We start from the raw sequence: 13,889 nt of genomic DNA, 5'->3' as shown, positions 1-13,889 counted from the left end.
CAAACTGCATAACAAATTTAAAAACAACAATAAAAACGGAAAATTTGCGGGCGTCAATTGCATTACCTGGTCCCTACGAACAAAATACTACCAGGAAAAAATCTTAAACCGGCATCGTCATGGTTAGGAGCAAACCCGGTTTCAAAATGGCTGCACATGTTCCTGTACAATATTGATTCGACAGTGTAAAAGTCAGCAATGATTGTAAAGGTAGTTAGATCTCTAGCTGCCAATAACCGTCTTAACAAAGTGATAGTGCCATTTGTCAACGTTCCGTGAAGCGGTCAAATAAGACAGGCGCAATGTGAGTAACAATTCTGGCGGCAGTGTTCTGAACGTATTGAAGCTTCTTCAACTGCGTTTTCCTACAGCCGAAGAGTAAGGAATTGCAATAGCCTAGTTTAGATGTTATGAAAGCATCCACAGCAATCTCACTCGACTCCCGTGTGAGATATTTTCTAATCTTTGATAAGTGCCTAAGCTGGTTAAACGATGATCTGCAAATGTCTGAGAGGTGACTGAGGTTTCGATGAAGTTATGTTTGGTTTTTGTTTGCTAGGACTTTATTTTCTGGTCTTTATCGATGAAGGACATCAATTAGAACTATTTTTTTGATATAAATGCAGGAGCGATCGAGTGGAGTACGCTCAAAATTTCAACTTGGTACTCGGCAGACTCGGTAAGCCGGACGCATATCATTTCAGCGAGTAATTTCGTATTTCTTATCTTTGGCTGTTAAGAGTTTTAACTTTATGTTCCATAATATTTTAAAGTTGAAGAATACATAAATAAAAAAAATGATGGTCTTCTTAAACGTATCCAGACTCAAATTTAATTGATTATTCGAAATAGAAGCTTGCCGTGTTCAGTCCTGACACAAACATTGCGTTAAAAGTTTAACCTAGTAAAATGTAGGCTTTATACCACTTTTTTACCAAGAGCTCTCTGAGATAATCCCTAAAAGGTGACCAGGCAAATAGCAAGCCATAAGATTCACACACTACAGGTTCTAATTTTGATAAAATTATTTTTAATTATTTCGCAATGACAAAGAAATCATGAGCTTTTTGCTAAGTTCTGCCAACGTACCTCTAACAATTCACTCTAAAGTGACGGAATTAATATCATCTAAAGGAAGTTGTAAATACAGACATACATATATACATAGATATGTATAAAATGACACCGACGTGAGTGAATGAGCCTCGTGAATGAATCTTTTACCCGCTCTCAACTTGACCTGTTTTGTGTAATGGCGGAGGTCTCTTCCTTTGACAAGTAGGCCATATATCCGTCGCTTATTTCTCTTTTTGTTGCCACCAATATGTTTTTTTTTTTCTGTTTTACAGAATTGTAGTGATCTGGCTTTCGTACTCGGTTTCAGTGTGAGGTTTGGGCCAACATGTCCCTTTTGATTGCAACAGCAAATCATTACTAAACATTAAAAGCAGAAGACGTCCCACGTAACTGCATTTAAAAAGAGGTCTGTACAAAGTTATTTTAGGTGGAATCCGTGCTAAACACTCTGCAAGTTCACTGGAATTCTTCATTTGCAATTTTTTTTTTATTCTCCAACGCCTCGCTTTCATGACTAGGCACCAGTTTTTTTCCCGCTAGTCCGCCATTTGTGAATACGGTGTATTCATTGTTGTAATTCTAATGACGTTTCCCCGAAGGTTGGCCCAACATATGGAAGGAAGATGCTTACTGTCGAATGGCATTACTGTTTCTTAAAGAAGGGTTGGCAGGTCCCTTGTACGCGTTGCTCCAAATTATCACCATCAGAGGCAGGATAGGGCAGACCAACAGTTGAACCCTATACCATATCAAGGCGATTACTTTGGTCACAAACTGCATGTTGACCAAAATGAGAAACTTGTTATTTACGGTGTTGTGCATGTTTGTGCATCAGACGGCTACAATGGGAAGATTGTGAGCCATGCTCTTATGCCTGTTAAAACAATCTAGTTAGTTATGATAATATTTTCAGGTAAGGTGTACATCAAAACGGTAAAATCTTGTTTTCCACCATTTGTCCACTTCGTTTGAGTAGCTTTTTAGTATTATACTTCCTCCCTAGCTTTACTATTAACTGTTACCAAAAATCATTGTGCAAATCTATGCGACACCAGCGAGTTTATTATAATCTTACTACGGGTCCCAGGCTGTTGGTAATAGCAATGATTGTTTTAGATACTGTTTGTGCATTTTCACAACCTAACAAAATACACATTTAGTTGTGTTGTGTCTTGTAAGTATCCTTATCCTAACTGAATGTGACAGCCACCAGGCGGCTTTACACACAGTCTACTAAATTTAAGGCTATGCAATAAATTATTGGAAGTGTTTTTATTAGTATTATCCAGATAAGAGCATTTATAATAATTCTCCTAAGGAGGCTGAATGAATACCCAGGCCCTGAGACAAGTAGAACCTAGGAAGCTAAAACTGTTGCATAATCTTATCTAGGCGGATGGGTGACTTTGGAAAGTGAATTAAAATATGGTTTTTCGAACGTTTTTGCTCAAAGCCCATTATTGCCCTGCATACTCCATAACAGCAGAATGAACTGACTGAACAGTCCCGTCTAATGGTGAATTCGTATGTGTAATCAAATGGTGACGAGTGAAATTAGGGAATAATTTCACGCGCGTTTTGTCCAAAGCCTTCAGGCGGGGGAAATTATTAGGATTTGGACAAAACGCAAGTGAAATTATTCCCTCATTTCACGATTATATCATTTTATTACCTATTATTTCATGAATCACACATTTTCTTTTGTTATTCAACATCCTTTATTTAAGTTACATACTTCATGAATATTTAACTAACTGAAAGTCCGGGGAGGGCTTGATAATGTAGCAGAGGAGAGCGGGGCTGATGAATTGAATAAATTGCTAATTATAAATGCAAGGACAATATCTATATAAATACCCGGGATTTATTTGTATATTGCCCTGCTGCCCTGGGCAATATACAAATAAATCCCTTCCATTTATAATGAGCAATTAAAGTAAATCATACACGTCCTTTGACCCCGCCAAACATTCTGAGAAAATTTCTCCCTTTAACACAAATATAGAAATTTATTCTGCAACTATAGAAAATACAGTAGTATCCCATATATCATACAGGCTATGTGTTCACTCTAAGAAAATTTTAAGTCTGATATCTCGGTGGCCCGTACGCTCCATAATCAACTTATCTGAGATTCCTTTTTCCAGTCCACGGGTTGCTGTTGTGGCCCTCAGACTGTGATTGCTGAATTGACCTTGTAGGTCTGCGTCTTTACACATTTTGCTAACAACGTTTCCAATCTTGTTATGTCCAACAGGAGTGGATGTAAACCAAAGTGCAAAAATTAACAGTGAAAATAAAAATATGAAACAAAACTGAAACTTCTAATTACCGTCTCCGGCTTGCGACCATGAAAACTGACTGACATTTTTATCCTCTTGCACCCAAATTGTAAATGATCTATATTTATAGGTATCATACCTTCATCCGTAGACTTGTATTTCTGTCGTGGAGTGAGGTAGAATACATTGTTTTCTAAAGTCTCCCACTAACTCTTCCAAATTCAACTCAGGGGGAAAAGGTTCCTGAGAGAAAGTATTCTGCGTTAGGAAAATTTCGTCGTCACTATCCATTGCCGCTCTCACAAGTGTACTGGCCCCCCCAAAAATACTAAGACAAAAATAAAAAAACACAAAAGGTTTGAAATTTGATTGTTGTCGGCTTAGCAAACAAACAATGCGCTATTGTTCTCCCTTTCTCACCTAAGTGAGAACAAGTGGTTTGAACAAATTATAACCCGTGAAACGCCCTTTCTCGATGCTGTGTGAAAACTTTTACAATACTTACAATGAAATACGTCATTGTCTGCCGTCGGATCAAAAAAATGACAAAGAAACAGATGTCAAAAACAAGTGGCCAATAATTGCCCTGTGAAAGACGACCTTTATGTAACCTATACCTCATGAGTAATATCATGAAATAAGTTAGATAAACCCCTCGAACGTCGGTATTAATCGATATACATCCCTCGGGCCTACAGCCCTTGGGATGTATTTGGCTTAATACCTCCGTTCTCGGGCTTTATCTCTTACTTAATATCATGGGTGACGAATTACGTTAGCAAACTTGGATTTTTGACATGTTTATCCTTGATCGTATCGATCGAGAACTTCACTCTCTCAAATGTTTAGACCTTAAATTTGGCTTATAAAGTTCAGAATTTTTCAGACTTTTTCGGCAAAATACCTGTTAGAATCCTTCTTGATGTTCTCTTGTGTGTTCAGGTTTTCTAAAGGGTCTTTTTGTGCCCTGACAACTTCATTCACGGCATTTTAAAACTTCGTCGCCATGGCAATTTTGTAATTTCATATGTGAAATTACAAATTAACGCTGAAATTTCGCGCCAAAATTAAGGAGTAATTCGTCACCTATGATATTATCTATATAAAAACGTTTTATGTTGTTGTCATTTTTATAATTTGTTGTGGGAGGAAAGAGCTTGCTTCGATTGTCCTGAATATTGAATGTGGGCAATTTATCTTGTAAGATTATTCTGTAAAAAAAACTGCAGAATTATAAGGGCAAAAATGACATTGTCATATTTCTGAACGACAAGCAAACAACGCCTGATAGTTCTGTTTACCTCAGAGGTGATGTAATTAAGGCTGGTTTACGCGCTACCAGATTTGTTAAGTAAACTTGTAGCGAGCCACAAAAAATCCGGCCCGATATTTCATTTTGGCCTTTCTTTTAGACAGACTAAACAGATAGGTTATAACGTGTAAATTGGCTGCCACCGAGGACTATCGTGTCTTAACGGCCTTTATAGCATAAAATTATATTTCGGGACTGTTCAATTACCCTTGTAAAATAAAGGCGGTGTAGGTGGGCAGTAGGTCATTTTGCTTGAGAAGAATTTGTTTTCCACGCCTAATCTTCTGTGGTCAAAGGTTGCTATTTATTAGGTGTGCCTATAACACTATTAACTCGTTGTAAGATTTAAGATGTTGTTTCATTCTAGCACTGTTTGCAAATTATTTTTCCTCTAAAATCACCCAGCCCCATCCTTAAATTCATATGGCTCTCCCCAGTTAACTGATTTGTGGCCCTGGCTAAATCTATATATTAAAACTTGTTAGTTAAACAGGTTTTAAAGGTAATTGTTGATTTTTGTAACGTTTAATGAAATGCTTGCGCCGGACATCTGTTAGACAAGAAGATTTAAGCTGTCTTGCAAAAAATATCGTTGCTGACGTTAAGTTACACAGCGAATAAAAAACGCGCACAACCGAAACGGCAAAATGAACGAGACATACGGAGCCCTGTTAGTGCCATACACGCGCGCGTACAGCATCATATTGGGAATGTATTCTTTTGTGTTTATGGCGAACACTTTCTTACCTTTTGCGCGACTTTTTCCCTCTGGCGCGACTTTTTTTTCCTCGCGCGACTTTTTCTCAGCGGCGCGACTTTTTTTCTCTGGCGCGACTTTTTTTTCCTGGCGCGACTCTTTTTTCATTAGCGCGACTTTTTCTCAGCGGCGCGACTTTTTTTCGCCGGCGCGACTTTTTTGGCTTTTTCTCTAGCGCTCATTTGTAGACCGCTGCTAGATTTTATTGCGGGCTCAAGTTACGAACACGTGCAGTTGTGAGCAAGATGGCTGACTCGGTTGACTCGGCTGACTCCGATCTAGAGAAGGTAAGTAGCATGTAATTTAGCTCTGAATACGGTCGTATTCCTAAAGGAATTACGAGAATGAATAGCGGGAAGGTAGCTAGTCTTATTATTTCGCTATTTTCTCTGTTGACAGAGTAAATTATTGCTCGAAAAACACAAAGCCTTGCCAGGCTGGAAAAGCACAACAGGCAAGCTTGATTCTTGCTTTACAGCACCCTTAACAAGTATCTAGTCCTGTAATAGGGACAAAAAATTATGTAAAAAATTGTGTTCAAGACCACGTATCAACCGTGTCCTCATTTATTGGCGTTAGGTCTTTTTAACCTTCTGGGAGGAGCCGCTGTCCTAAATCACTGAGACATCGCGGATAACGACATGGCGGATAACGACCTTCGAAATCATATTATTGAGGAATATTTCCATTTGGGCTTCAATTATAAGGAAATCATTGATTGTCTCTTTTTAAATAATGGAATACCTTTAAGTCTACGACAGCTTAAAAGAATCTTATCGCAAAAAAATCTTGGACGACGACGCTTTAGCAACTTTGTTGAGATAGCAGACGCCATGGAAGAGGAGTTAAAAGGAAGTGGAAGCATTGTCGGTTACAGATCTATGTGGCAGAGATTAGTGGTTGACCATAAATTGTCTGTTAGCAAAGAATTTGTTAGGAATGCGTTAAGAATAATGGATCCTGAAGGGGTACAAAGGCGCTCAAGGCATAGACTCCAAAGGCGACAATATCACGCAAAGGGCCCAAATTTTATTTGGCACCTGGACGGATACGATAAATTGAAACCTTATGGGTTTTGTATACACGGTTGTATTGACGGATATTCGAGACAAATCATGTGGCTTGAAGTTGGGCGTACGAATAATCATCCCGGCGTTGTTGCAAGCTATTTTATTAACTGTGTACAAAATGTTGGAGGTACCGCCAGTGTAATTCGTGGAGACATGGGGACAGAAAACGTGAGAATCGCTGCTATTCAACGCTATCTACGACATGAATTAGGAGATAGTTGGTCAGGAGAGAAAAGTTTTCTTTATGGAAGATCAGTTGCTAATCAGAGAATAGAAGCATGGTGGGGACAACTGCGAAGAGGAGCTTCTGATTGGTGGATTACTCATTTTAAAGATTTGAGGGACAGAGGACTATACTGTGATGCCAATGCTGTGCATGAAGAATGTCTACTGTTTTGTTACATCACAATTATCCGTGAGGAACTCCAAAGAGTGGCTAGACTGTGGAACCTACATCGGATTCGACCCTCAACAAGGAACAACAGTTCTCCCCATGGTCGACCTTGTCTCTTATACCATCACCCTGAAATGACAGGGGCCACAGATTGCAAGCATGATGTTGACATTGACGACTTAGATGTTGCTAGAGATATGTGTTGTGATGACCTGCCTCTGGAATCAACACCTGAATTCAATGCACTTGCCCAGGTCATCATGACAGAAGAAGGTCTTAGAATGCCAGAAAATGCTAACGAGGCACAGAATCTTTATTTGATTCTCGTGAACGAGATAGAGAAGTTATTGTAGCTTCACATTTATGAGAATGGTCGACCAGAAACATGTCGAATATTCCTGCCCCTTGCGCCTGTTCTTTCTCGCCAAAGAAACCTTGGCCAGGACTCTTCATTCATTAACAAGTCTCAATGCTGACTGATGCGAAGAGAATACTGTTAGAACAATAGCAAAAGCATCAACAGCCAAACATCAACTTTATTAGCAATTTTCTTTCTCAAACGATCCATTGTTGTCGTCTTTTTGTCAAAAGGAGGATGCACACGCAATAAGGAGAAAATGGACAAAATTTCTCCGCCAATATTCATTGTATACAGCAGAATATTAACATAAGATAATTACCTTAGGTGAAATCAGCTCAATTCAACTGAGTAAACAGATATCAAATAGCAAAACGGACTAATTCTGATGAACACGAAATGTTGACTATCATAAAAATTGATGTTAATGTGCACGTGTACGCACTGAATGCATTCACATTCGTAATAAACAGCAACCGTAACCCTTTAATACCCGAGGTGTCTCCCTCTTATCAGCTAGATAGTCTGACATTGGGCATTCTAAGTTAAACAAACAGTAACAGTAACAAAGAGTCTTTATAAAATATGCCACTGGGAAGGTGCCGTTTAACCAAACATCAAAAAGTATATGACTGAGATTAAAATGAACACAAGACTTGCTGTCATCAAGAGAAATGTCACCGAGTGGATTTACATTTGACACAGACGGCAATTTTTTACAGTAACGCCCTCCCGATAAGCCTTTGTAGGCGTTCACTCAAAAACAAAACTGGCGATGTTTGAGCCAGTTAATTAGCAGCTGACATGATTATCTTACGCAGGTACAACGGTTAAAGGCCATGTTACACGAAGCAATTTTTCTTGCAACTTGCAACGCAATGATGACGATTAAAAAACCTTTCAAGTTGCAGAGGGGGTGTCACACGTTTGCAACTTTTTTCGCAACTTGCAACTTGCAACGCGTACAATAACAACCAAGATGGCGAGCGAAAGATGAGCTCTGATTGGGCCATTCTGACTTAATTGCGTTGTAAGCTGCTGAGGGGATGTTACACGCGAGCAACTTGTCTCGCAACGTTGCGAAAAGTAGAGGGTCGTTCTACTTTTCTTGCAACTCGCAACGCAACAATTGCAGTTGCAAAATGGGGTGTTACACGTGAATTTTTTCATGCAACTTGCAACGCAACAAACGTTGCGGTGCAACTTGCAGTAAAAATCGCTTCGTGTAACATGGCCTTAAGTTGTGCGTGAGCCATCTAAAATTCGGAACTAAAGAAGGTACAGAAGAAGTGTTTGTTGAAGACGTTTCTTTACTCTTAGACTGAATTGAATGTAGAAAACTGCAAAAAAATCTGTGTTCAATTTTTACTTTTTCTAAATATGTGAAATTGTTATTTTTTAAGCCTGAAAATTGACAACTGAAAACTGAGTGTACATACTCGATTTCCAGGCTGACAAAAGAAATAAAAACTGAACATCCATTTGTTATTTTTCATTTCTTTAACTTTCAGAAAAAGCGACCTGATAAACATGCATTGTTTGGCCCAGCAACTTCCAATTCCAGTTGTCCAAAAATGGCTTGAACTGCACTGCACCTTGCTTGTCACGCAGTACCGAAACCCCGTGCATTGAGAAATCCAAAGGTAACATCAGCTTTGAAGCTTTCATAATCACTATGCACAACTGGAAGACGGAGGATGTTTGAACATGTATTTGCTGTGGGAAATCTTGACAACCCTTCATGCAAAAACTCAACGGTGACAGGTAACGCACGTTGTGGTAATACTTTGCAGCCAGTGGTAAAGAACAAAATGTCACTCAAGGTGATGTCAGAATCTTCCGCATCTTCTATGTCCTGAAGATAATCACCCCATCTGGACAAAACAAGACTCTCGGTTAATGCCTTTGAAGAACCAACAGGGCTTGACGTAGGCCTGAACAATTGTTCCATTCTTTCTGCTGTCAGCTTCTCGGGTACATCACAAAACAATGGCCTGAAACTATCAGGATATCTCTTGACTGCTTCTAGTACGCCAAGGGCTGAGAGGCCTTCTCGGAAGCTCTCAAGGGCTGGTTTACATCGCCCGAGAACAAACCACTGCGAAGTTGCTGCAACCATTTTCTTGACATCATCCAGGGTTTGTATTGGCATTGCCAATGTTCCAGCCAGCTCAAGAACAGTTGACAAGTTGCCATCAACTGTGCAGCTCTTTGCTTTCTCTACAGTGTCACAGTCTATCAGAGATTTCAGAGAAGATTTCAGCTCATGATCATAGACATCTTGCAATGGCACTGTCAAAGGTTGGTCACTGAGAAGAGCTTGAAACATGACAGGGGATAGGAAGTGCGGTGCAAGTCCCCCATGCACGAGTGACATTGCAATCATCAGTCCTGCAACAAAGTAGTCATTATCTTCTAAACACTTTACATTGTATGACAGGAATCTGCAGCTCTCCGGACCACACATAAGTTGAGAATCATGGATGCATTGTAGTATCAGCGTAAAGAACTCTCTCATGGGGCCACCCCAGTCGATGGCACCTTCACTGATCCCAGTGTCATCAGTGAACTTAACAGATACCTTGTTAGCTGGCGAAAATACTTTGCGGGAAACTGCTCTCTTGGCTCCTTCCCATATGAAATTGCGAGCAATGTTGAATTTGGTGAGGCAATCTGCATTTATCTGGGCTGCTAGTTCATTCAGTATTTCAGGTGCTGGTTTCACTTGAGAACAAGTAACAGCTGGGACATTATCACTGTGGGTTTCACTTGCAGAAACGTCACCTTCACTGTCAGACGAATAACTTTCCCTGTGACATGTAGTTCCAGGTTGCTCTACCAGAATGGAGGCGTAGTAATTGTCCAACTGCATTGGAGTCATGGGCCTAGTAAAATAAAAGTAAACAAATACCATCACAGTGATTGGTATGAAGTCAAGAGTACACAATAGATATATATTATAATATTTATAATTCTACCTGCAAATAAGGGAACTTCCCCACATAAGTCTGGTAGTTTATTTACGGTCCTCTTGCCCCTCATTAGAGTATATAGGCAATATTTTCTAATGACTGTGGATAACATATAAATTAAAACTTGAATTTAAATATCATAGCATCATACAAGAAAGGGGTGCCTGTGACACAACAATCAAGTTCAAGTTTAAAATGAAAAGAATGTAGAGCAATCAAATTTTTTATACAATATTGTCTTTATGAAACAGATTTCTGAGATATATCTCCTTGTCTGTAAATGCAACGCTGAAAGTCTGTCCTTGATATTAATTTCTTACATTTATGCCTGTTAGGATAACACCACACGAAATACATGTAGATACTATAATCCCTGCTCCTCCACAACATGTATAAGGAAGTTCAATGCTGCAGTTACGTTTTCCTTACTTAAAAAGACCAATTTAATGTTCCTTACTTTTAGACATAAATTTATTACTTCCTGATAAAAACTGAGCCCTTTTAGTGCCCAAGCATCATGTGTTAAAAAAATGAAATATTAGTGGGAAATTTTCAGTCTGACAATTTCTGATGACTGACTGTTATTTATATGGAAATTGGCAGTGGAAGTTTAAGTTACTTACACGTCAGTATTTATTTCCCTTCCTTCCATGTTGCACTCACAGTCTGGCAGTGTTGTGTTAATACCATTACTTGCATCTCCAAATCCCATGAATTGAATGTCATCATCAGACTCACACAATGATGGTGTATGTGTAGTAGTAGCCATAACCAAGGTACATCTATCCTCTAGTTCACTACTTGGTGGCAGCGGTGTTCCCACAGGGTCACAGAGTGTGAAATCCACTATGTCTGGAGTCAAAGAACCAGCCCAATCATATACTACTGCCACTCGACTATTTGCTGGAAACCGCCGAGAGCATACTCCCATTGTAGGGTGTCGGACCCTTACAGTGAGAAATTCTGTGCTGGGTTCTGCTAAAACTCTTGCAGCTCGTGCCTCTTGAACTCTTTTCTTGTGTTCAGCCTCAGCCTTTGCAATTTCAAGGGAGATTCTTTTTTGCTTGTCTGCTTTTAGTGAAAGTTCATACTCGGTGTCCTGCTCTCTTTTAAGTGATTCCCTTTGTTCTGTTGTACCAATCAGGCCTTTTCTGTCATCTTGTCTGTCCTCAATTGAAGTACCAGCTGTACAAGCCCTTTCAGAAGAATTGGTGTCATGACTCATTATCATGGGTGGTAAGCCATCATCACTTTCATCACTGAGAGTTGTCATCTTTTTGGACAACAAGTATAGCCTGACATCTTTCAATTTAAAAGCCTCTATGTAATTTCCAATATTGAAAGGTAGCTCTTTCCCATTCACTTCCAGGGTAACACCCATTTGGTCATTATGAAAATTTCCAATAGCAAATAGCATGTCTTCTGTTTTCCCATAATATGACACTCCATTAGGGAAAAAGATGGATTTACAAACTTTCATAATGTCTGTTCTGTTACTTGATAACAGCATGGTTGCATACCTACTGCCACCTCCCTTAGACAGAGGTACAAGAACATAGTCTTCAACCTCCTCTCGGAAGTGTTTCCATCCAACTTGTACTCGTTCAGACTTTTTTTTTTCCTTTTCAAGCTTTTTCTTTTGCTGTTGGTTGCCTGAAGCAGTTGTAAGCTTAGTCGACCTATCTTTCTTTGAAGACAAGAATGCCTCAAGGAGTCTTCGTCTTTTGGATTCCTTTTCTTCCTTGTGTTGCTTCTCTTGAGCGGTGCTACAAAAGCCACGAAAGCTTAATCTGTCCCCTGCTGTCGACAGCCCCATATCTTTAAGGACATCATCACTCGCATTTAGGACTGCTGAAATATCCATCTGGGATAAGAAGATTTAAGTTAATTAGTATATTAATGCTCTTTTCCAATGGAGATGTAATTTATTCTTGTTTTTTAGAATTGAAATAGCAGGAAAAGGGGAATGTAGTTTATTTTGTTGTGACAGCTTTTTAATTAACTCAAGGAGAGCAACACCATAGGGGTATTTCTTCTTCGGCCTTCACTGTTTGGCTCTTGTTGTAATGTGAAATAAAGTCATAATTTGTATTACATGCAAAAGAAGTCAGTACTTTAAAATGCCCCAGTGGTACATTGTGGGAGTCTATTAACATTTGCGATGATGTCAAATCTAGACCTTGTCTGGGTGTGTGTTTGTGAAGGGGAGGGGAGATTGAGTTATGTTATTGATCAGTACAAAACTTTGTTAGGGAGGGCTGATAAGACATAGTAAGGAGCCATGATGGTTTGAGCAATGGTTCTCTTTCCTTACAAAAATATATTGTTGTTGATGGCAAAATTGTAAGAAACAGACGTTCAACTTTTAACGTTTATTGTGAGCCGCTCGAATCATACATCTACCGTCCATGAGGTCTGACCCGTGTCATTGTAGAAACTGGGTCGTGCAATCACGTGTAATTAAATTGACTGGCTAATCATGCAGTCCTTAATTAGATATTAATAATAAGTCACACAACCTGTCACAAAGTGACACAAAGTGACACAAAAGTAGCCAGCTAAAGTCAATTGACTAGCAAGTGATTTTAGCTGCCTATGACAACACACAGGCACCTGCTTAGGCGGCCTGGATGGGTGCTAGTTATAAAACAGGATAAAACAACCAAAATTATGCTAACCTTTTCTTCCTCAAATTTGTCTACTACCCTTTCTTCCACTCCTCGTTGTCGTAGATAGTTACAAACCTGTAAGTGAATCAACAACACTATGAAAAAAGCTGAAAGTACAACTTCGCATTGTTTAACACAGACTGCACTTCATAATAATATTTTTTTCATATAATCATTATTTATGTGCCAACTGATAAATCAACTGGCCCAAGGTTCAACACCTCACTACATGATTTTACACCGACAAAGTAAGATCTAAACTCCAGAATACCCGGTCACTTATTTATAGCATCTAATTGAATAAGAAAAGCAACTATTGTTATATACCTCGTTTTCAAAGCACACCGGCACATGTAAATAAAGTGGCTGGGTATTCTGAAGTTGCCTTGGACCTTAATACAGGACTAGACATCTATTAATTACGAGTATTGCTATACTTGAAATTTCTTGTCACGTATAAAAATAAAGTAAGAATCATGCTTGTTATTTTGTGTTTCGGTCCACAATTTACTCTGTCAACAGAGAAAATAGCGAAATAATAAGACTAGCTACCTTCCCGCTATTCATTCTCGTAATTCCTTTAGGAATACGGCCGTATTCAGAACTAAATTACATGCTACTTACCTTCTTCAGGTCGGAGTCAGCCGAGTCAACCGAGTCAGCCATCTTGCTCACAAGTACACGTGTTCGTAACTTGAGCCCGCAATAAAATTTAGCAGCGGTCTACAAATGAGCGCCAGAGAAGTCGCGCCGGCGAAAAAAAGTCGCGCCGGCGAAAAAAAGTCGCGCCGGCGAAAAAAAGTCGCGCCGGCGAAAAAAAAGTCGTGCCGGTGAGAAAAAGTCGCACCAGTGAAAAAAAAGTCGCGCCCTCGAAAAAAAGTCGCGCCAGTAAAAAAAAGTCGCGCCAGAGAAAAAAAAGTCGCGCCAGAGAAAAAAAGTCGCGCCAAGGGTAAGAAAGTGTTCGCCATAAAGAAACAAGAATACATTCCCAATATAAT

At 39.4% G+C, this 13,889-nt stretch overlaps 2 protein-coding genes across 2 annotated transcripts; one reads left to right on the top strand and one right to left on the bottom strand.

Moving 5' to 3' along the window:
- Positions 1 to 5,642: 5,642 nt before the first annotated feature.
- LOC140949652 (uncharacterized) lies at positions 5,643 to 7,531 on the top strand. The gene is made up of 2 exons (XM_073398804.1): positions 5,643 to 5,715; positions 6,008 to 7,531. The coding sequence occupies exon 2, from the start codon at positions 6,070 to 6,072 to the stop codon at positions 7,243 to 7,245; it is 1,176 nt and encodes a 391-aa protein (XP_073254905.1). The 5' UTR covers positions 5,643 to 5,715; positions 6,008 to 6,069; the 3' UTR covers positions 7,246 to 7,531.
- Positions 7,532 to 7,927: 396 nt separating this feature from the next.
- Positions 7,928 to 13,674, bottom strand: LOC140929194 (uncharacterized). The gene is made up of 4 exons (XM_073379050.1): positions 13,516 to 13,674; positions 12,901 to 12,966; positions 10,846 to 12,086; positions 7,928 to 10,135 (listed from the first exon to the last, which is right to left on the bottom strand). The coding sequence occupies exons 1-4, from the start codon at positions 13,555 to 13,557 to the stop codon at positions 8,854 to 8,856; spliced, it is 2,631 nt and encodes an 876-aa protein (XP_073235151.1). The 5' UTR covers positions 13,558 to 13,674; the 3' UTR covers positions 7,928 to 8,853.
- Between the last annotated feature and the right edge of the window lie 215 nt (positions 13,675 to 13,889).

Source organism: Porites lutea, chromosome 1 (genome assembly GCF_958299795.1).
Source record: "Porites lutea chromosome 1, jaPorLute2.1, whole genome shotgun sequence".
In the NCBI taxonomy this organism is placed as follows: Eukaryota; Metazoa; Cnidaria; class Anthozoa; order Scleractinia; family Poritidae; genus Porites; species Porites lutea.
The sequence above is the reverse complement of the archived record's forward strand: the minus strand, read 5'-3'. Positions and strand labels throughout refer to the sequence as shown.

Bases quoted from the DNA above. Each gene is read 5' to 3' on its own strand.
- LOC140949652 (XM_073398804.1), top strand. From the start codon at position 6,070: ATGGCGGATAACGACCTTCGAAATCATATTATTGAGGAATATTTCCAT.
- LOC140929194 (XM_073379050.1), bottom strand. From the start codon at position 13,557: ATGGCTGACTCGGTTGACTCGGCTGACTCCGACCTGAAGAAG. The intron at 12,087-12,900 runs GTTAGCATAATT...TTCTTATCCCAG, and splicing joins ACAAATTTGAGGAAGAAAAG to ATGGATATTTCAGCAGTCCT. The intron at 10,136-10,845 runs GTAAGTAACTTA...TTATTTTACTAG, and splicing joins AGGGAAATAAATACTGACGT to GCCCATGACTCCAATGCAGT.